General features: G+C 41.2%; 1 protein-coding gene across 1 annotated transcript in view; it reads right to left on the reverse strand.

The window, feature by feature from the left end:
• dok6 (docking protein 6) overlaps positions 1 to 24,336 on the reverse strand; it is a 99,429-nt gene that overhangs the window by 18,417 nt on the left and 56,676 nt on the right. The window contains exons 4-6 of the mRNA XM_007912050.2: positions 23,240 to 23,359; positions 21,026 to 21,215; positions 7,307 to 7,442 (exon numbers count right to left, since the gene is read on the reverse strand). Of these exons, the coding sequence (XP_007910241.2) occupies positions 7,307 to 7,442; positions 21,026 to 21,215; positions 23,240 to 23,359 (446 nt within the window). The remainder of the gene's footprint in view (positions 1 to 7,306; positions 7,443 to 21,025; positions 21,216 to 23,239; positions 23,360 to 24,336) is intronic.

Genomic DNA, 24,336 nt, shown 5'->3' on the forward strand with positions numbered 1-24,336 from the left:
ATTAACTCCAGGCTTTTGGCTACAACTGGCAAACCATTGTCAGTCAGATTATAAAAAGAAACTCAATATGTAATAATGTCCTCGGTCTTCACCTTAAGCCATTTTAACTCGTACTAAATCATTTCTGCAACCCTTCGGGAAAAGGTTTACTGCTGCAGCCCCTGACTGCTTTCAGTGAATGTCAATATGGTTCTCTCTTGTATTCACTGCAAAAGGAAAGAATTCCCTTGTCACACTCGTCTTGCCCTTGTTAAATAACAAGAATCATCTTTGCATTTCATACACTGCCTTACACGTCAAAATGTCTCAAAGCCCTTTACAGGATACAATGCAAAGTGTGGTGACTGTGCAGATTGTAGGTGAACACATCTGCACACAGCAATATCCCACAAACACCCAAGAAGTGAATAATCGCTTTATTTGTGAGGTATTGTTGGCCAGGACACAAGGAAAAAACCCTTCTCTTATTAAACAGTGCCACATAGTGCAATTGTTGTCTAACGTGTGCCTAAATAACACAGAACCTAAGTCTAAACTGAAGGTCAGCACCTCTAGCAATGCCATTATTCTGTACTTCAATGCAAAGATTTACAGTGGATGTCACAGCACAGAAAAAGGCCAACCAGTCCGTGCCAGTGCTTATACCCCACCTGAGTCTCCTCCCATTCCTTACTTCCTCCCATATATTTCTGTTCCCCTCTCCCTCAAGTAAAAGTCTAGCTTCCTCTTGAATGCATCTGCATTATCTGAGACGCTACCCTGGGTAAGGGACACTATATAAATACAAGTGGCTGCTGTTGTTGTTGATTCATCCACTACTTCTTGCAGCACATTAAAACAGTCTCACTACTCTCTGGTGAAATAGTTCCTCTTAATTTCTCTTTCGGATTTCCAATTCAATATCTTACACTTGTAGGAATGCAAAAGTAAAGAAATCTCTGCCCTGTTCACCTCATAGTTCACAGCATGAGGCAGAAATACCCAAGGATCCCCAACTGGTACTTGATGTGTGATTTTGTAATCAAGTAGTAATAATAGGTTGTTCAGCCAGGACCCACACAATCACAAAGAGCTGACTCTAACCAGATCGGAGTTTCCATATACACCTTTGTCTTTGTAATCACATAGTAATTATAGGTTTCACAAGCAAAAGCATATAATCAAATGAAATCCCCTAGAACTATATCCAAGGTTAGGATTTTGCCCATCTGTATTTGATAGAGGGAATGTTCCACCCAAAACTTTCTTAGCGATAGCTTAGCGAGAGACTTGGGCAATCCCATGTGGTAATAACAAGCTGCAGATCCAAACATAAAATGGAAACACTTCAAGAACTCATAGATGCTAAGTTTTCCACTGAATGATTCTGACAACAACAGGCTAGCATTTGAGCAGATTCTAATAAAATAAAACCCGTGGGCCGTTCAATACAGTCATACTTGATTCAACTCGGTCTGCAAAATCACATTGTGTCGTCTGCTTACGGAATCATAATAGAATCTTAGAGCAGTGAAAAGGGCCATTTGGCCCATCGAGACTAGGTTGGAGCTTTTCTCCACCCGGTCTAACCCCACTCCCATACCCTGTAATTATGAAGAGTCCTTTTCAAACATTCATCGAAACCTCTGCTTTTCCTGTGTGATTCCTATACCCTAAGTCCAACGGTTTGAGGGCCCTTGAACATAGCCATAGCAGAACGCAATCCTTGTGTTTCTCTTCATTTCCTGTTGTTTTTCCTTCTATTTAAACTTTCACAGAGATCATACCACAGATGGGAGCTTCCAGTTAGACCTGAAAATTTGGAGCTCTGACGCAGAGAAAGGTTAAAAAGAGTTGAACCCAAAGAAGTTTTTCTAAAATGAAGGTTCTATGGGTAAATAGAGAAAGACTATTTCTGCTGTTTGGGAAGTCAGTAATAAAACAGCAGAAAATGAGAGTTTATTACTAGAAGAAGAAGAAAAGGGAATTAAGAGACGTTATTATTTTTATTTTGATGGGATTATTACCCCCGGAAATGACGACAGCAAAATTACATTTGTATAGCGCTTTTCACGTCGGGAGGATGTCCTAAGGCGCTAGAAAGTCAGTGATTCGGACCCAAGCTGTGGGTCGGGATTGGGGAGAGTGGAGGGTAGGGGGATCGAAGGCACGGTCGAAGAGGAGCATCTCGAGATGGGTCTTTGAAAGAGGCAAGGGAGGGGGTGAGGCAGAGGAACTGCGGGATGGAGTTCCAGAGGATGGGGGCAGCGTGGCTGAAGGGTCACCCGCCAATGGTAGGGTGGGCGAGGTGGGGGACGTGAAGCAGGCCAGAGCCTGCTGAGCGGAGGAAGTAGACAGGCTGGTAGGGGTTACGAGGTCGGAGAGGTAGGGGAGCTTTGAAGGTGAGGACCTGGACCTTGAGCTGTATCTTCTGCGTGATGGGAAGCCAGTGGAGTCGGGCGAGGATGGAGCCTGGTTCAGGTGAGGACAATTGCTGCAGAGTTCTGGATGATCTGTCGCCTATGGAGGGAGGAATTAGGGAGGCCGACAAGCAGGGAGTTTGCATAGAAATGGATGGAAAAGTGATCAGCCAATCGACTAACAACCGGTTCCTACTTACTGCTAGATAAACAGAGGCATGAGGAGGAAGGAAACTTGTCTAATGTTTTGCTTGCGAGGCGAGTGCTCTAAATAATATGTTACGGGACTCCATATAGATTCCATATATATCCACTGAATAGATTCAATGTCAACTTGGCAAAAAATCTGTAATTGGAGACAGACGCAAATTACACGTGCTTTTGTTGGCTCTTTCCCCTCTGGCAAATGTCAATAGCAGGAACGAGCAAATGGAGTAATCAAATTAGATCACTAATTTAGCTGATTATTAATCACAAGAAACATTCATTGCAGGTTGTCTCAAAGGAAAATGAATTAAATTAGAGAAACAAAAGTATGCCTCCATTTTATTGCATCTCTTCTTCTCTTTAATTAAAATAGCTGTGAATTTTACAGCTACAGACTGGTGTCAAGAGACGGATAAGCAAGAATGCCCGCACTCAGTTATCACCAGGTAATCACGAGTCTCACATGCACTTGTAATGTACAATGTGCATAGTTACTGGCTATGCAGAAATATTTACAATTGTTGATAACATTCAGTGCTATTATTGCACACAGATTTTGTCAGCAATGGCCCACAGTATAAACATCTTAAAAGATGGACAGCCTTGGATGCCTTGGATTGCTAACTTGGTCAAAAAAAACCTGTCCTGTAGAGCAAAACTGTACCACGCAGATGTCAGGAGAGTAATTAGTCTCAAAACTCTTGAGTTAGGGAAAGGGGAGGAAAAAAAAGCCAGAATTTCTGCTCCACAATGTTATTCCTGCAGGGTAAACGCAAAGACAGGCTCGGCAACAAATGCTCTAATAACCTGCTGACCATCTAAACAGGATTACATACAAAGAATGGACTCTTGAGTGTAGTGGTGTGGGGTGTTTCGTGTCCATGAAGCCAGATGAGTCAGTGCCTCAAGAAAAGGAAAGGGGAAATTGACACTACTGTGGATGTGAATTCAGCATGAAAGCCACATGATTTTCAATGATGGTCTTAGTGACTGGGTCAGCTATAAAATAACTTGAAGGTCATCATTATTAATTGGAGAAGAAGTTTCTCTCAGTGTGCCCTGCCAACGATCCTCCAAATAAAATAGGTCATTCGTTTCATGGCTGTTTGTGGGACATTGCTGTGTTCAAATTGGCTACGCGCAAACAAATGCACAGTCACTCAAATTCACAGTAAACCATGTGAAGCACTTTGAGACATTCTCCCAACAGGAAAGGTGTTATACCAAATGCAAGGATTGACTATTAGATTTACCATCCAAGAAAGTGTCTATACACTTGTGAGTGCACAAACACTTTCTTGGATGATAAATCCAAGTGAATAATCTATTTCCCTGTGAATAATCTATTTTTCTACCCAAATTTCACCACCTGAGCAAGATTATGGTCATCACATATGGTTAACACCTTGTCAGGGAGGATAAATGGGGAGGGCGAGTCAGATAGGTCGAAGGGACTTCTTCAAGCAAGCCTTTCTAGTGATCATGAAATCTGCTGATGAGCAGCCTAACCACAACCATGATAGAGAAAGCACAAGATTCTCAATGAATACAATATTTATAAAGCCCTGCATCCCAGCACTTATAATTTCAGGACTCTTGCATTATTCAGTCAATAGTCAGTGCACAAGTTGTAAACAGATCATATTAAGTAGAACCCAATGACCTCTCTAGCCTTCCCCTATTTCTCTTTCTTTCTATGCCTCCCAGTCTCTTTCCCTCCACATCTCTTCCCCTCCACGTAATAAGAATAATAATCATACTTGCATTTGATATAGCGCTTTTTAAACCTCTTCGAGACGTCTCAAAGCGCTTCACAGAATATACTTTAAAGTGAATTGACTATATATTTTGTGGGCGAAACGTGACAGACAATTGCGCACAGCAGCGTCCCAAAAACAGTCGTGGAATGAGTGACCAAATTATTTCTTTATTCATTTTGAAAGGATTATTATCCGTGGAAAGTGATCCACCAATCGACTGACCACCGGGTTCCTACTTACTGCTATGTAAACAGAGACGTATGGAGTAAGAAAACAAGCCCAAAGTTTTGCCCTGCCAGGAATCGAACCCAGGTCCTCTCGTTTGTGAGACAATTGCTCTAACCATTAAGTTACAGGACTTTACATCTCTCCATCCAATTCTTCCCCACCCCAACCCCCACTTTCACTGCCACAATGAGTTGTGTTATTTTACTGCATCTTAGCTTCCGTCCGATATGCTCTGCTCGCTACCTGCACTATTTAACCCTTGAGAATTATCCCTCATTAAAAGTAAATCAGAGTCAATTGGACCATCAGTTCCAGTTTACAAACCAATTACCACACTGGAGATGCAATGAATCTTACAATATAAGAATCACTGCTCCAATTCTCGCAAAACACGGCTCCAAATTAAGAAGCACAACAACAGCGTTCATTTGCAATTTAAATCATTTTTCTTTTTATAAAGAACGAATAATGTGCATAGCTAAAACGAGTTTGTCGTCTGGAATCATTTCATGTAATTTCAAGACTCCTAGCTGAATCCTCCAGCATAATTAAAAAGGATCATAAATATACAGAACAGGTGTCAAATGATTTGTGGTGTATCGTTGAAATTCAACACGGCTGCATTTAATTAATATGCCTCGGAAAGACTAAATCTTTGTGGAAAGCATTGCATATATGCTTAATTACTACAAACCATCGTTTCGGCCCGTACAGAAGAATACCAAGCCAACCCAGGTGATTATTTATTCGCATTATGAAGCATCCAGTGAACTAATGTGGACTCGTGATTCACACACTGTAACTCAGACAGAGCTACAAACATTTCTTGGGTTCACTTTCATCAGATATGTGCAGACCACCCCTTCTCCCCTCACCCCGATGTCAGTTTCATCTACTGAGAACTCACAGACACAGATTTTTCACTCGCCAGTTCCAGAGAACATCATTCCCTCCCCTGAGGAATACACCTCAGCAGGGGAACGCAGTAATGGTATGAGGGTTCCAAACTATAACATCCAGAATGAGAAACGTCTGAAGGGAACGTTGGATCTACAGAATATTATGAATCCTGTTTAATTCACACCAGACTGTTACGTGCAAATTCTGTCTCTGTCAGCAACCACACGCCACGCCTGGCACTTCCCTAACCTAGGCCACAGCCTTCTATTTGAATGCAATATTGATTTCAACGCAATATTGTGCGCTCGTCCCCACAACAATCCTTGTATCTGATATACCATTGTATCACATCGCTGAGATGTCTCTCAGGACTTCACAAGATTTTACCGCGCAATGTGTAGTGATTGTGTATTTGTAAGCAAACGCGGCAGCCAATTTGCGCCCAGAAATGTCCCCCCCCAAAGCCATGAAGCAAATGACCAATTTTATCTCAGAGACTATCAGCCAGGACACTGAGAAATTCCTTTCTCTTTTCGAATAGCGCTGTGAGATCTTGAACAGCCACATAAACAGTTTATTATCTCATCTGAAAGACGGCATCTCCAACAATACAGTACAACCCCCAGCTCTGTACTGATGTGTCAGCCTAGACTGTAAGTTCAAAGTCTTGATGTGGGGTTTTAACCCATATCCTGTGAATCAGAACGAGAGTGAGCTCGGCTGACGCCCAGGTGTATGGGGTTGCCTATTTTGTATCCTTTGTATCAGCAAGTAGGTCTCATTAACATATTATATTAATATGTTTAGCTCACAAAAATAAGCGATAGTTGGTTGCTAAAGACAGGGGAATTCGGTACATGATTTATAATGAAACTTCTCTCTCCAATTAACCTAATTTGCACATGCAAGTTAAAGCAATTAGCATATTTCATTAATATATTATTCCTCCCTGAAAAATTATCATACGCTGCAAATCTCTCAAGATTATGCTATTTTGAAGTTATGGAGAGGAACTATTTTCGTAATTATCATAATTTGTGTACAAATTGAAATCTAATAGTACCATTCATTAATGTATCATGATTGGCATAACGCATGAAAACTTCACCTTTTGAACTTTTTTGAACGATTTAGAAAGGCATTGGATCCGCTGACAGTGAGATTCCAAATGTAGCATTCGCACCCTGTGAAAGTATCCCCCAGATCAGTTGATCATTCATGTCACGGCAGTGTACCAGACTTTGCTGTACACAAAAATGGCTGCTGTGTTTACTTGCAAATATGTTCATTAAAATTGATAGCAATTACTTGTGAAACGCTTTGGGACATTCTGACGTTCTACGATGCTTTTAAATTGCAAATTCTACTAAATATATGTCTGATAAATATTTATCCAGAGAGAGAACTTGCATTTTATTTGCCTAATGTCTCAAAGAGCTTTCAGCAATAATAAAGTGCAAGTGTGGGTAAGTTCAACTTGGCGCGCAGCAAGTTTCCACAATCGGCCATGAGATGAAAGCCCAATTAATCTGGAGGATTGTGTACAGGACACCGAGAGAATCTCCCTGCACTTTTCAAATAGTTTCTGGGACCTTTCGCACATCCATCTGAGGACAGGCAGACACGATCTGAGTTGAACATCTCATCAGAAAGACAACACACCGCTCCTTCCGGAATTGCACTTGAGGGTCAGTCTCGACAATGAGTTTCAGTCTTGATGTGGAGATTTAGGTGGGTCTGGACTGAACAATCTCCTTGTACCTATTTATTGGAGCAAATACAAGAGGAAAATGGAAAGTTGAACAAACATACCCGTGAAGTTTTCTCCCTCTGTAACGTTAGTTCATGCTGTTCAGCAATGGCCAGGGCTGCGGAGTGCACTTTCTGGTAGATTGCCTCACCTTCTCTTGTCTGGAAGGTGAATAATCCTTCTCCTGTCTCGCACATTCTGCCAAGGTACAGAAAGGAACAGTGAGTGTGCGACGCAGTCCAAGTTAAAAAGGCAGACATTTCTGACACCTCTGCAGATGCCAGAGGTGTTGCATTTCATTTTCACTGTCAGCCATTGACGCTCAACGCTTCAAACGTGAAAAATGTGGAGAAGGTGGATAAGAATTGCAGCCAAAATAAATACAGAATGGAACCAGACAAGAAGGTCTTCTCTAGTAATGAAACTTCCAGTGCTGAAGTAGCCAGATCTGTTGGCACGGGACATTGCAAAGCATATTTAGTTGTTCCTTGATGTGACAAACGTAAATCATTTAATTAAGAAATACCACTGAAATTTGTTTTCATCTTTGCCATGTTGTTGCACTGTTTCGCTGTTGATGCTTTTATTATCTGACACGTGAGAAAACCATCGCAACATTTAAAGCCAGTGAACTGCATACAAACCAGACCAGTGAGAGTTGCACGTATGACTCCATCGTGGAGTCCCTTTGAGTTGATAGTTAAACTTAAACGGCATTAATTTGCTAACCTGAACTTTCAGTGGCCCTCAAAGATGCGAAGGTACATGTTGACACTAATCAAGCCCACTATCGTAGGATCTGTCGCCAAAACTTGCAGGAGTAACAAATACCATGCAGATTTGTTTTTAAAAAAATCTATGCTCTAAAGATAGGTTAGATTATTTTATCCTTTAGATTATTGGCTGTTGGGATTGGCCTCACTTGCTTTACCATCCTTACAGGTTTGAGTAATGGTTAATTATCAGAGGAACAATCGGAGCTATTACAGACCATGTCTCAGAGATTCTAAATTCAAAAGCTCCAACAACTAATCTCCTGAGACAAAATAAACATTGTTAGTAGAAATTATGTCTAAGCAGGAGACAACAGTTCACTAGTGCCTATGTCAAGCTGCAAAGTAGTACTGTAGCTCACTAATTGAAAATATACAGGAATGGGAAATGTATACACAAAGCTCCGGCTATTTTCCTTCCAGCTTTGTTTGTCTTCTCGAGGTGATTCATACCTCTTGCAAAAACAGTGAATGTCAACACGCTGTTGAGTCCTAGCCATAGTGAAGTCCAATCTTATCCTACCCTGACTTTCACACATGCACATTTTCCGGCCAGGTGGAGTAATGGATGGAGAATCATTCGTCAAATATTTTCCTTTCTTTGATCGACAATCCCAATTGGGGTATCACCCCACTGAAATTTATCTCCTGGACCTTTCATGAACAAGATCAAGTGCTTCAATTCCCTGAAAAGGTCATAAAACCTCTGCGTTTTTGGTTTCTTTGATATATAATAGAAGCACGCTTGTTCTTCCTCCAAGGGTTAATCACAACGCCAATAAACCTGCCTTTCATTTCCTGCATGCAGATTCCTTGTAAAGTCTCTTAGAAACACATTGCATACAAAAAGAAAGATTGTATATTGGATCAAGGCTGTTGAATTTTATTACTATCATAAAACAACCCTGATTCTTTATCTAACTTTTTATTGGCACAACATTATCCCTATTGAACTGAATTCCTCGCCCCTTGTCAACCTTCAAAGAACACGGAATAATTTGTGTATCGAAATAATAAAAAAACGAATGAGTTCATTCATTTCCACATCATTCCAAAAATATGTATACAGAAGTAATGTTCTGTTTTATAACATTCTGATTCAGAAACTCATATAGAAAAGCCAAAAAGAATACGACAGGCCCTAAATCAATGTTGGTTGATTTTAAGCCAGGTGGCTGCAAGGTTTCAAGCTCCAGTGAGGTCCAGTTCAGTATCACCTCTTATGTCCACAATGGTTTACAATCCTGCTGATATCTATTGAACTACTGAACTTAATTCTTTTTCGATTTAGCCAGGTTTCTGACGCATGCGGAAACCCAACATTCTTAACGCGGTGAGAGCCATATAACATAAATTGGTCATTCACTTCATGGCTATTTGTGGGACGTTTCGCCCACAAAATATAGTCAAGTTACTTTACAGTATATTCTGTGAAGCACTTTGAAACATTTTGAAGATGTGATCTATCGTCTATATATAGCTATATCAAATGCAAGGATTATTATTATTATATTGCTGTGTGCATATTGGCTGCCGCATTCACTGACAAAAACAGTCACTACTCTTTCCAGTACTGTATTTCCTGTAAATTGCTTTGGGACCTCCATTTGGACGTGAAAGGTGATATATCAAATGTAAAGATTATTACTATTAAAAACAGAAGTTATCAATATCTATCCAGTTTCAATATTCCTGAAGGTTTTCCTCGATAAGTTCCCATTGACAAAAACAACAACAAAATTACATTTGTAAAGCATCTTTCATGTTGGAAGGATGTCCCAAGGCGCTGGTCAGACAGAGTTTTGGATCCGAGCTGGGGGTTGGGATGGGGGAGGGTGGAGGGCAGGGGGAGAAGCAGGGAGATCGAAAGCACGGTCGAAGAGGAGGGTTGAAGAGGAGGGTGTTGAAAGTGGCAAGGGAGGGGGCAAGGCGGAGGAACTGCGAGATAGAGTTCCAGAGGGTGGGAGCAGAGTGGCAGAAGGCAATAGTGGAGCGAGCGAGGCTGGGGACGAGAAGCAGCCTGGAGCCCGCTGAGCGGAGGAGCGAGCAGGATGGGAGGGGGTTAGGAGGTCGCAGAGGTAGGGGGAGCAAGATGGAGAGCTTTGAAGGTGATGACCAGGATCTTGAACTGTATCCTCTGTGTGATGGGAAGCCAGTGGAGTTGGGCGAGGATGGGGTGATAGGGTCATGGAGCCTGGTGTGGGAGAGGACATGGGCTGCAGAGTTCTGGATGATCTGCAGCCTATGGAGGGAGGAGTTGGGGAGGCCGACATCCAATGAATTTGCATGGTCAAACCTCATTATAATGAAAGCATGTACGAGGGTTTCGGCGACCTGAGGTGTGAGACAGTGTCTGAGCCGGGCGACGTTGCGAAGGTGGGGACGACAGAGCGAGTCATGGAGCAGATGAGGGGTAGAAAGGATAGTTGAGGGTCAAACAAGACCCTAAGGTTCCGGACTAGCTTGGCAAGGTGGAGTGTGTAACCATGGATGGTGATGCTGTCAGCAACTGCATCACAACTCTTTCTTTTACAAAAAAATATAAGAGCGTGAAAATGTGGTGTTCCACAACAGATCTGACATGATCCTCACATTGCATCTGTTATGAATCATCACACTCTTGACCCTTATATGTGAAATCGGATAAAAGAAAATTAAAGTGCTTTGGTAACAGAAGAGAAAATCTTTCAGATGATGCCAACTGGAAAATAATGCAACTGTGCTTTACTTCAATCAGCCTACAACAGAACTTGAATAACTAATTCTATGTGGGCTAAGTAAATGGTGATAGTGATGGATTGCATGTCAGAATAAATGCAAGAAAGAAAACAAGTCAGTCATGTAATTTTTCCATTGTTTTCTTGGAAACGTGACTGTGGGGTGAAAATTGCGATGTGGGATTTGCTAATTAGTATCACAATGCCAATGAATATGAGGAGCAACATCATGATAATTAGCACATTGTCTGGTCCACTGGGTGTCCTGCAGATGAAACAGTCCACATCCTTTTCAACGCTTGCGACAGGATGTCAGTCAAAGTACCATCCTGGACTTCCATTGGTCCGTCAGTCAGCGGAACATTATCTTAACTCTGATTTCTGTTTCCCTATAGTTAAGCCATAAATCCCACTCAATCAAGGCAATATTTACATCAAAGAAAAGGGTCTGGCTGAGTTTGGGCCCAGGATTTCAGATCCAAACATATGGTAATAATAAACTCAGGCAAGACTTTGTCACTATATTAACATTGAAATGTGTAGGTTACAGCGCCATGATTACGAGTCTGTGTAGTTTTATGTTTAATTGGTAAATATAGCTCTCTTATTTGAAGATAGGTCCAATGACTAAGGGATTAAAAGCATAGCCTATCATTCAATTTTGAAAGATATACTGTGCACAAGTTTCCTAATGTTCAATTACACTACATGACTATTCTCACATACTTTTTTTTAAGTAATCAGGTGTCTCTTGAGGATGCAATCCAGTTTAACATCACACGCCAGTAAAATAAAGAATTAGCATTTTTATTGTGCCTTCTCACATCGAAATTCCCCAATAAGTGCTACACAAGTAATCTCTGTCAAGTGTAGTGACTTAGACAATGCAAGCATTTGCCCCAGCAGTATCCCACAAGCAGCCTTGAGGAGAAAGACTAATTCTTTTGGACGAATGTTAAGCAAGACACTGGGACCTAAAGAGCAGACAAGATATCATCTTAGCATCTCATCCAAAAGATGGCACTGCTGACAATCCACAATTGTAATGGAAGTGTCAGCCTAGACTATGAGTCCAGTTCAAGATCAATGTGGGCTTTGTACCCAGGACCTACTGACCCAGAAACAAGACTTTAGCCAACTGAACCAATCTGACATTGTCAAGCTGTTCTCCACTGAGCTTTGCCCTCGTTTTACCATTCAGGATTATTTTGAAATGAAATGCGATTAATTATTTTAATACGAAAACTAAAGTCCTTGTTCTTTGAGGACTTTTTTTTATCCTGACTCAACCAAAATTCCACCCCGAGGGTCATTCAATCATCCCTGTCATTTGGTGATGAATTGCTGTTCTATTTTACTTCTTTTCCCCACTGTTTCAGCCATTTTTGTAAAGCATATGTGTCTAAAAATGTCTTTAAGGCAATAACTCTAAATATTTGTGATTAATGATAGCTATGATAAAAATTGATTGGTAAAATGAACATTCCTCACAGTGCTCTGAGGTTGTGTGATACACAAAGGACATAACATAGGGGCTTCTTTTCACAATAGCGATGGTAAGCATAGGGGCTGGAAGAAACTGGATGTCTCCTTGCATCAAATCAGGAAACATGTACTCCCTGCCAAACTAAGGGTGTAGAGCTCACATCTTATTTAGACCTTCTTCCAAAGGATTTATCCCGAGTTCTGTAACTTGACTCTTAGTGTTCGATTTGGGCCAGTAACATTCAACAGTCACTGTCTCTAACACGTTGTAGCATTTTGCCCAATGCATCTTTACGTAGCTGGAGGAAATATGTACCTTTTCTAAACACATCATCTCCTAGAACAGGAACAATGAGGGAATGGGGAGGGGAGTGGAGGAGCAGGTAAGGTTAGGGTTAAGTGCGATGCTTCACTTTTAGCCAACTCAGTGAAATGCTCTTTTCTAATTTTATTATCTTGAGCGCTACATGTCTTGACAGAGAGCACCTAACATAATCAGGTCATCTGTACCTTGACTATACTGTCATTCGTATCAAGCAGCAGCTGCAGGCTATACTTGAATGGAAATATGTCAGGCTGTATTTTGTGTGGAGCAATAGGAGACAGTCAGGGAGGTAAATTCTGTACATTGCACATGTTTTGAATAGGAGTTTACACAATAACTGGTGAAATACAAAGAACGAAAAGAGAGACAGCAATTTTGTAAGGCAACAGTTTCTCTTACATTTTTTCGAAAACCCTGTTATACATAAAACCGGGGCAATTATTTCTCTAACAGAGGCAACTACCTCATTACTAAAATATTTGAATGGCCAGTCAATCTAGAAGAGATTCAACGAGGGGATGTTCGCAAAGGCAAGAGTGATAAATATTGGATCATATTTCTGTGTTGGGTCAAAAAATAACAATAATAAGGAATCTGAGTTGTATAAATCTGTTCTTCTTCCAATAACTGGAAGCTCATCATACCAAACTGTGGGAATTCCTCTCTGATGATGCCTTTTTTTAATTCAAAAGCAGATGGGAATTCCAATAGGAAATTCCAGTAGGAAATTGGTCTCAATTCAGAAAATAACATAGTTTGGTTTTGCTGAACAATTTTAAACCAAATTTACATTAGTTCAACATAATGTAAATTATGTATTAAATTATGACTGTTTATTTTGTGGGGCACTGCTGTGCGCAATTGGCTGTCGTGATTCGCCCACAAAGTACACAGTCAATCCTCTTTACAATATATTCTGTGAAGCGCTTTGAGATGACTCATCGGCGTGATAAGGTGCTATGTCAAATGAAAGTATTATTATTTAAAATGTTCCGTAAAACAGTGACTTTCAGGATGTACCCTCTGAGCTTGGAATTGAAGCATGAGAAAGATTCTATCTTCCTAGTCGCTGATAACCGAATGTCCCTGTTCTCTGGCTATTTACTTCCAGAGATGCTTAGATAAGGAATAATAATCATCCTTGCATTTGATACAGTGGCTTATCAGGTCATTGAAAAACCTCAAAGTTCTCTAGAGGATTTGTACCGTGAAGTGCAGTGACTATGTACTTGTAGTTGAGCACACCAGCCAATATCTGTAAAGCAATGTCCCACAAATAGCTATGGAGTGAAATATAGTCTGAATAGAACTGAGATTAATATGGTTTTACTAGATAATTAATTCACAAATCTTTCAGCAGTTACAAAAGTCATTTCAGATACTATGTTGAGCTAAATGTAGGTTGCTTAAGGTTAATCCTTTATTGTAAATGCAGGAGAGAGGACACAAACATGGGGAGGGGGAAACCTAAGAGATTATAGGATGATTATATTGTACTTATAATTTTGAGAGCTATGACTATCTAGATTTGGAAGTTGTTTCATTGCACAGCATCCTATAACATTCATTTATTTTGGAAAATGAAAGGATTATGACAGGGTTTAGTGCGGAGTACTTGAACGCATCTGACATCAGAGATAAATCTCATCACTGTTCATACAATCAAGTAATTGACTGATACCTTTTGAACAATAATTTCTCTCCAGCCTTCAACATATCTGCTCTTCAGTCAATGTTCATAAAATTGACTCCATAAATTTCAAATGCTAAGCACTAAAAAGTGGAATCATAAATGTGGAGTATCAAGTGGCATTTGTCAATTCATAGCACTTATAAGCTAAACAAATAAATACAGGTATATATATCACTGCATTTTTAATATAGTTACAGACCAGATTCTTGAAGGGTTAATTTCCTTGCAGCAATAGATGGAAGCTGGCAGCAAGCACTATTGTGCGTCAATTGATATGTTTGCAAACTTCAATGGGATTATTGATTGAGTTCTCAAATCATTAATTTTCTTCTTTGCAAGATGATGCTTCACATTCTAATTTTGCTTCAAGTTGTATTTTGTTTTAATGTTATAATATTAAAAGGAACAGAACTAAACGGCCTTGTGATGGGAGAAATGGGGATAAAAAAGAATGTTGCTCCATTTGCACTGATCAGAAGTGATCTGAAGACTTTGGAGAATTAAGCAAAGCACTTCAGTTAGCACTTAGCTGGTCCTCATTAAATGCTTTACTTGGTTTGCCAGTAGCTGAGCACTTTCAACATTGCCGTATAATGACTGTGTTAGGTAACTTGCACTTAGAGAGTTGAAACCAGATTGCAATTTCAAATATATCTTCACTAAAATCAGTACTGCACACAATTTTGCATCTACTATCTCTTAAGAATACACTCATTATCAAAGAACCAACAGTCTTGCACGGATCTCAATGCAATTTTCAACCAAAGCCATAAATTCATAAAATAACAACATAATATTTGACTAAGGCAGTTTCTCCTCAATGAGNTTTTTTAGAATAAAAAATAAACTCTAATGGGTGATGATTTTGCTTCCCAGATGAGAGTGCAATGCTTAGTGACACTTCTTTCAAAGATCTCAACAATTATGTGTTTATTGCAAGCTGACAGTACAACTATCAAGCCATACCAATAGCCATTTTCTACTCAAGCAATTTCTAGAATGGCTTTATATAATAATGATGATTGCTATTTGCTAGCTGTTTGAACTTTATTTGCTGTAAATAATTTTAATTAGAGCTCAAGTGATTTTGCATTAAATACTGACAGAGAATTCCTTTTACGACGGGGAATAGATCCAATTTCAGTGAAGCTCACTGTCCTTTGCATGGGGGAAAGGGCACATTCTTTAAACTATCTGTTATTTGTTTACCCAGAACAATAATTGCAGAATTCAACAGTAGAAGAGAGGATGCCGGTTTAGAATAGCAAAGGGCAATATTAGGACAGGCACCAGGATTGTTTTCTTTACTCAGAGGGGCACTAATGACTGGAACAGGTTGTCAGGAAGGGTGGTCTCAAAGTGCTTCACAGATAATAATGTAACAGGTAGTGACTGTTTATTTTGTGGGCAAACATGGCAGCCAATTTGTACACAACAACTTCTCCAAACAGCCATGAAGTCAATGACTAATTTTATTTTGGGGGGCCAAGACACCAGGAGAAACTCTTTTCGAATAGCGCCATGGGATCTTTGACGTCCACCTGGACGGGCTGACACGACGTCAGTTTTAACATCTCATCCGAAGGACGGCACCTCCAACAATGTAGGACACTACAGCGCTAAACTGAATCATCAGCATAGACTCTCTGAGTTCAAAGACCTGATGTGGGGCTTGAACCCACAAACTTCTGACTCAGAGGGAGTGTGCTATCAACTGAGTCAGGCTGAATGAACCACAAAACACAGCATGAGATGCTCCGCTAACAATGTTGTTGGTATTCAATGGCTAATCAGAATTTGTTGAGATGCGAAAAGTGTTTTGTTGCTGTATGTTTCAGAAAATAGCTGGCTTTGATGAGCATTCTACAGATGTTTCCAGAAGGCTCATCCACTTTGCCTCCAGTATTTTGTTTTGATGAAACCAAATATAAAAGAGAACAGCTTGAAACAAGTGAGAATCGGGCCGTCTACAATAAAAAAAAGTAAAGACTTCACTCTCTGTACCAAATTTATTAACATCTCCTCATTAATATGGACTGTAAAAAGTGGAGGAAAAATACTTGCGGCAAACCAGAACAAATCTTACTATACCATTATTATGGTGCAATTGGGACCCATTAAAGAAAGAATTATTTCAGATTGTTTAGGAGTCCTTTTTTTCCCACTCCTTTGTAACCACTAAGATGTCTAAATCAAGAGACGCTTGTTCAGGTGAGAAATAACTTGTAATCTTACAGTACGTATTCTGTTTATTCAATTAAAGTACTGACATTGGAAAGAATCGCTCAGCATGGGCTTTCTCCTCCGTGATGATAGAAGTTACTTCAACATCTCGTCAGGGGGCTCAGGCTTCCCTGCATAGGTCACATTGCTGTCGTTGTTATGATGCATTGGACCAAGTCCACTGCAATATTTTTGACTCTCGTGTTTTTGAAGCTTTTAGAGAGCTCCCGAAAGGAAGTTTACCGTATTATGTTAGCTTATGCGTAATATAATTGCTGTTGGTGCACAGATTATTCACGCTAATGTACCAGCACAAAGGTACAGCGAGAGTTGTGAGTATTTGCTGCTTCAGTTAAAGACATTGCCTTATACTTCGGTAGCCTGGAGTTTCTAATGTACAATCAATTTCATCAGACATGTACAGATAATTGCAGAGTCGACAGAGGGGGTGATTAAAGAAGTAAACACTAATCTAGGTGAAGCATGCAGTGTTCCGCAAAGGTTGTCTATATTTTAGTGACTGCAGCCATTAATTGAACAGCTCGCACCACCGCACTGACTGAGCCCCAGCTCTTTGGAAGAAGAAATGAAACATGGACCAGCATAAGTGATGTTAAGCACTAACATTACATGTGTTCAGTCAGGCTCAATGCACTGATCCCATTGGCATTGTTTCAATCGCCATCGAAGAGGTAATCCCCAACAGTGAATAAAAAGCAATTTTTAATATCAAAACAGCTACACACAACCATAAATTCAGATTTATATCTTTCTCCCTCTCAAGCAACCATCTGCTGCTATGACACCCGCCCCATTTGCACACCAATTGTGAGATTCGCAAGCAACGGATGGAGATAAGAGAAGGGAGTTCCTCCTGGTGTTCCAGATGGAGTCATTGACTGCTGTCATGGCGGTTTGTGGGTGCAAATTGGCTGCCGCCTTTGCCTGCACATAATACGCAGTGACTCTAATGTTGCAGTAAATCGTGTGAAGCACTTTGGGACGTCCTCTCGATGTGAAAGGCACCATCCCAAATGCACGGTTTATTGTTACTAACATTTACGACAAATGCAAAGGTCAAAAGAGAGAGACCGGCGGGAAAAACACTCATCCCTCTTGCTGCTAGTTGCGAAAGTAGCTGTTGAAAAGTTCCAAACATCTGGCAATGAGAAAGCTACCATTAGCAGCATCCGCTATAGGGGAAGAATAATCCAGTGTGCAAACATAAATGTGACTTTGCATTGTTTTTCACTCTTGTGCATGCTACAAATCAACTATTGTATATTGTACATTTTCCCTAATGCAATACAAAGGTTGTGTTTTCTGAAACTCTCTTGTCCCTCATTTAACTCTTTTCCTCTCCCCCACTCCCCCACACACACACAACACCATGCGTGGAATCAAAACAGAACAATTTGCAAGGATTAATAGAAGTCAAACTATGGCCTCAGTTGGCACCTGCTTTCGTGACAGTCTCAATGTAAAGCTAGCTACAATCCGGATACATATTAAGCTGCTTTTATATGAATAGCAGCACCGCTTTGGAGTGATTCACTTTGATTCAATTTGGGCGCAGCTTTAATGCAGCTTCACTGGAGTATTGAGAGCAGGAGCAGTGTGACGGACTGATATTTTCTCAGTAAGCTGCACACCAGCATCTAATTTATCACTTAGGCTGCCAGGAGATTGCAAGAAGAATGATCACGTTCTAGCAGAATTAACAGTAACCCGTTAAGTGCTGTGCTAGTGTTAAGCACCAGAAGCCACAACTGTTGGTGCACGTTTCACCTACAAAATGCACAGTCACTCCACTTTACAGTATATCCTGTGAGATAAGATTTGAGATGTCTCCACAACATGGTAAGGTCGTTAGTAATACTATTATTTATTATTAATAATAAAATAATCTTTGCATTTGATATAGCGCCTTATCACATCTTTGAGACATCTCAAAGCGCTTCACAGAATACACTGTAAAGTAAATTGGCTGTATAGCTTATTTTTCTTAAACAATTCTGGACTGCAACTTCCATTTCAACTGTCTCAATAACTGAACTCGAATCAGAGATATGACACAAGTGGACTGAAGGGAGTAAATTATGCAGTTGAATTTCTAATCTTGACTTACGACGTCATGACGTACAATAAAAATGAAAGGCTAACAGCCTAAAGCTGCAAGTATTAACCTTACATTGAATGTCAAATGCAAGACTAATCCTGGAGCAATCTTGAAATGTTGCCTGATTTCAAAGCTAAACTATGCATGAATGGTACGTCACACGTTGGATAGCATGTCCTAATTAATATGAATATTGCCTCTGAAGCAAGAGTCTTATTTCCTTCTTTACATACAATACAATCTGCATTTGATATAGCATTTCATGTTGGAAGCATGTCTTAAAGTGATTGCAACAGATGATGGGGCATCTGAGCTGGGTTGGGAAGGGGAAAAAAAATTACTGAAAGCAAGGTCAAAGACACAGTTAGAATCCGCAAATCACCATAGTGAAAATGCAATATTAATTCTTACATTTGATGTAGCGCCTTTCAGCTCAGGAGAATGTTTCAAAGCGCTTCACATGATCAGAAGGTTGTAGGTTCAAGCCCCACATCAGAACTTGGAATCATATAGTCTAAGATGACACTCCATTGCAGTGCTAGAGTTGTTGGAGATGCCGTCCTTCAGATGAGACATTAAACTGAGGTCCTGTCTGCCTGTTCAGGTGGACGTTAAAGATACCACAACACTATTCAAAAGGAGAAGGGAGCTTCTCCCGGTGTCATGGCCAATAAATCCCCCCAAATAATATTGGATACTCACTCCATGGCTATTTGTGAGACACTGCTGTGTCCAAACTGGCTGCTGTGTTTCGCCCACAAAATACAGTCAATCCACTTTACAGTACACCCTGTGAAATGCTTTGAGACGTCTCGAAGACGTGATAAGGCACTGTATCAAATGCAAATGTAAAGGTTATTATGTATGTACTGTAAAGTGGAATATCTGTGTGTTTTCTGAAGAAATGAAGGCCACGCTGAAGATACTCTAAGGTGCCATTGGTAGCATGTGAAGCACGGAAACGCTGCTCTTAAAGTTCTGAGACTCAAAGTAAATAAGCCTAAATATTGCTTTACTGAGAAATGCACCATCTCACACTAAGACACATCCCATTGATGCACTCTGCAAACAGTCGATAGAAAGTAAGCATCTTAAGATCATCAATAAACTAATTTTACGCACAGTCTCCATAAGAATCGCAGCCTAGTCCTGATTAAACTACAGATGTAGCTGCATTGCTTTCCAGTTTACAGCTGTTTCAAATTGAATTGCAGGATGTAAATGGGGTCATTTGAAGCTGCTCCATCAGATAGGAGCAGACACCACCACTTCTTGCTGCCGGGCGTGAGCTCACAAAGCAGAGGACCAGATGGTCTGGCTCGAAACCCCAGACCTGCTGCCACTGGAGTTTTGCCTGAAATTGCTTGAGAGGAATTTTTTTTTGTGGTTGGAAAGAAAAGCCAAATTGCCTTGGAACAAAAATCTGTCGGGACTTTGATATTAATTTGTAAGTGCAGCTCAGGCGAACCGAGCCGTGAGGACGGAAGAAGAGGAGAGGGGAATGGTATGGTAAAACGGGTGCTCTGAAATGTGCACATGGGCAAGGGCCGCGAGCTTACCCGAGTGTGTTCTGATGCAGTGAGTGGGCACATTACCTTGCACGCCATTACCTCTCACCTTGTGCCATGTTTCGCTCAAGTCGCTGTGGCGTTTGTCCCAGTGGGACACGGGGCATACAGCGATGTAACTTACACGGGATGTTTAATCCTCCCCACCCCGCAAGCCCCACCAATTGCAGAATAATCACGTGGGAGAGGTGAACAAAATGCAACGGGTGATGTGATAATTATCACCAGTGATATTGGATGGCGGGCAATTGGAATTGAAACATGAATCAATAATTATTGCAATGCCAGATGTGTAAGCACCCTCAGTTAGTTTACAACAATGCTAGTGCCAACCCCAAACCTGAGCCAGCATTAGTGAGCGCGCACACATCCCAAAAAAGATTTGTTCCATGTAAAAACCATGAGTCATGTAATCGCTCTGTTTCCAGCAGCGTAGAAGGAGTTTGCGATGACAAATGTAAAAGGTCGGATCTAATTTATTCAAATGCTAGTGAATTACGGGGTGCAAAAATCATGACGTGCGTTGTGTCCTCTCGGCCTCCTATTTGTCCCTCGTGCCCTCAGCTCCACCATCAGTGACCATGCCATCAGCCACCACGCCCCGAAACTCTGGAACTCTCTCCCTCGATCCCTCCGCCTTGCCCCCTCTCTCCCCACCCCACCTTCAAATCCCGCCTAAAAACGGTCCTTTGTGAGGGTGCTTACGGTTACCTCCCCCGGCCCTCTCCCCCCCGGCTCGTTGTCAGACGCCACCACTGTGAAGCGCTCTGGGGTGCTACCCCACGTGAAAGGCGCTATATATACATGCTAGTTGCTGTTGATGTGTTCATCCTAGAGGGAGAGAAATGGATGTACTGGGTCGGAGTGCTCATAACTACCTGCCCGCTTCAAAGGTGAACCATGTTGAATCCCGACCGTATCGTCGGAGAGCACTGAGGGGCCACGACACCAGCTTCGCTCGGGGATTGTGAATGTCCCAAAGGCAGATGTTTTCGTACGTGATCTGCAAGGTGCACTCCCCGTGGACATCCAGATTAGGCGACGGCATCAAATAAACATTGAACCTTTCTGTAGGAATAAAAAATGAACGGATCATTCGAGGCAGCTGCGTCGATTCTTTCTTGTGAGAATTCCACTTGCCGTGGAAGCTCACTCTTCTATAATCTTCGGAGGAAGGCCCTTTGGTGCAGGACAACACTGTTAGAATTGCATCTGGAATCCTTGACTTTATAAATAGAGACAGAGTACAACAGCAAGGAAGTTATGCTAAACCTTTATAAATCACTGGTTAAAAATAAAATAATAATCCTTGTAATTTGATATAGCGTTTTTCACGTCTTCTGGACGTCTCAAAGCGTTTCACAGAATATACTGTAAAATGAATTGACTGTATAGTTGTGAGTGAAACGCAGCAGCCAATTGTGTACAGCAGCGTCCCACAAACAGTCGTGGATTGAGTGATCAAATTATTATTGTTTTTTTTCTTGAGGAATTATTATCAGGCGTGTGGAGTAAGGAAACTTGCCCAAGGCTTCGCTGTGCCAGGAATCGAACCCAGACCTCTCGCTTGTGAGCCGAGTGTGCTCTAACCACTGAGCTACAGGACTCCTTAGGCCTCAGATGGAGCATTGTGTCTAATTCTAGGTATCATACTTTTGGAAGGATGTCAAGGCCTTGGAGAAGGTGTAAAGAAGAATTACTAGAATGATACCAGAGATGATGACTTCAGTTATGTGGTGAGATTAGAGAAGCTGGGATTGTTCTCCTTAGAAGGGAGAAGGTTAAGGGGAGATTTGATAAAGTTGTTCAAAATTGCGAGGGGTTTCAATACAGTAAATAAGAAGAAACTGTTTCCATTGATGGGTGGTTCAGTAACCAGAGGACACAGATTTAAGATAATTGGCAAAAGAACCTGAGGGGAGATGAGGAGACTTTTTTTTACGCAGCGAATTGTTACGATCTGGAATGCACTGCCTGAACGTTTGGTGGAAGCAGATTCAATAATAACTTTCAAAAGGGAACTGGATGTATATTTGAAAAGGAAAAATGTGCAAGGCTATGGGGAAAGAGCAGGGGAGTGAGACTAATTGGAGAGCCGGCACAGGCCTGATGGGCCAAATAGACTTTCTATGCTGTAAGATTCTATGACAAATATGTGGGTGTGTGATGTGATAAGTGGTTCAGCCTGGCTCAGTTAACAGCACCCTCACCTCTAAGTCAGAAGGTTTTGGGTTCATCCCACGTCGGGACTTTAAGCTCACAGTCTTGGCTGACACTCCAATACAGAGCGGGGGAAGTGCCGCTTTGTTAAAAGATACTGACCCTTCAGATAAAACATTAAACTGAGGTCCCATCTACCTGTTCAGGGAGATGTTAAAGATCCCATAGCATTACTTAAAAAAATTGTGGAGTTCCTCCCAGTTTCCTGGCCAACAATTCCCCAGTTAAAATTGGTCACTCACTTCATAGCTGTTTGTGGGACTTTGGTTTGTGCAAATTGGCCACAACGCTTGCCTACAAACACATAGTTATTACACTTTACAGTAAATCCTGTGAACGCTTTGAGATGTTTCAATGACATGATATGACACAATAACAAATGTACTCTGATCTCAGTGTACATCGCTCATAACCAATATGAACCAATGACTGACACCATTATTTATTATGGCCACCTAATGTAGGGTGGTATTTTGGGAGTTCAGCCTCAGGATACTGGTTTAACATAGACTGAGCATGCTAATGCCCATCACATGTCATCTCATTTTTAAACTCACCCGGGCCAGGTGTTACAAACGCATCGAGGGGATCAGAATACTCCACTATGTGTTATTGTGGACCGTGTACACAAGCAGAGTTCGAGGATTTTATGAGATCTTTGTCGGGACAATGAGAGGCAGCAGGTATCTGGGACCACATCCGGAATGTGAATTCAACTGTAGCCTCACCGAGATTTCTATCACCTTGTATTACAGAGGAAGTACGTGCGATTATCACATACTACTTGACTTTGAGCCTAATGTTGCCAATTCCATTTGTCTATCAGCAACAAATAAATATCATAGCTGATGTCAGTAGCTACCAAAACATACCAGTTTGTTCTCTCTGTACTCCAGCTGTCAGCAAGTCAGGCTCCCCTAGGCTGATGTCGTTGATCCTGCTGCCCAGACACTCCATACGCAGGAGTTTGCACCATTCCTCTGCCTCAAGGTCTATGAAAGAGCACAGATTCAACTGATTTGCGATGAACAAAAACACAATAGGGACCTGAAGACAACTGCAAACTATATGACCCTATACTTGCATACAAGTCATCTGAATTACTTTTTAAGATGTAGCTCAATTCTGTTCCAATTAGTCACAAGATTTAGCTCCAACAGCAGCAGAAACGAATGGCCATAAATACAACATAGCAGATCTCAAGGGGATTTCAAGGGGAACATCTTAAGGGTGGTGAGATTGTAGAACTGTGGTTGAAGCAAAAAACATGAAAGTATGTTATCCACTTAACTGCATATCGGAACAACTACATACTCAATTTAATTGCATAACAATTTCTAGGTACTGAAAATTTGCTATTTGTTTGCATGGTATTGCACACTGCTCAAATGCATATTGGATAATTGCACAGTTTGCTAATTGCATGGAAGATCATCGATTTCATTCGCACCTGTATAATTATTTTAGGCCTTTTGCATTGGTTGAGTAGTTGGTTGTGTGAGGTGTGCGTATGGAGAAGAGGCGGTTATGGGATTGGAAGGTGGTACCACGAATGAACTTCGGGTAATTGCATAGTCCGTGCGATCGGGTGAGCAATATAGACTGGAAACCCCCAGTTTTGCACTCAGTGCTGTGTTCAGTTCACAGAATTTAACTGGGTGGGTGACAATTGGCAGCAATGGCATAGGTTAGGAACTCTGCATCAATAAATCAGCATCCGGTTCTGACTGACAATGGGTTTTTGTTATGGACATTGGGTGATGCCAGAAATGGGCTCAACTGAACCCCCAACTGTGCTGCCACTCACTGTAATGAGTTCAACTATGGTCAATCAATCAAGTTCCCTAAATTCCTTCCCATGGAACCACGACTCAACAGAAGACCATAAGACGTAGGAGCAGGAGTAGACCATTTGGCTATTCGAACCTGACCCGCCATTTAATAAGATCATGGCTGATCTTCTAACCTA

The sequence above is a fragment of the Callorhinchus milii genome, unplaced genomic scaffold (genome assembly GCF_018977255.1).
Source record: "Callorhinchus milii isolate IMCB2004 unplaced genomic scaffold, IMCB_Cmil_1.0 Scaffold18, whole genome shotgun sequence".
NCBI classification, from domain to species: domain Eukaryota; kingdom Metazoa; phylum Chordata; class Chondrichthyes; order Chimaeriformes; family Callorhinchidae; genus Callorhinchus; species Callorhinchus milii.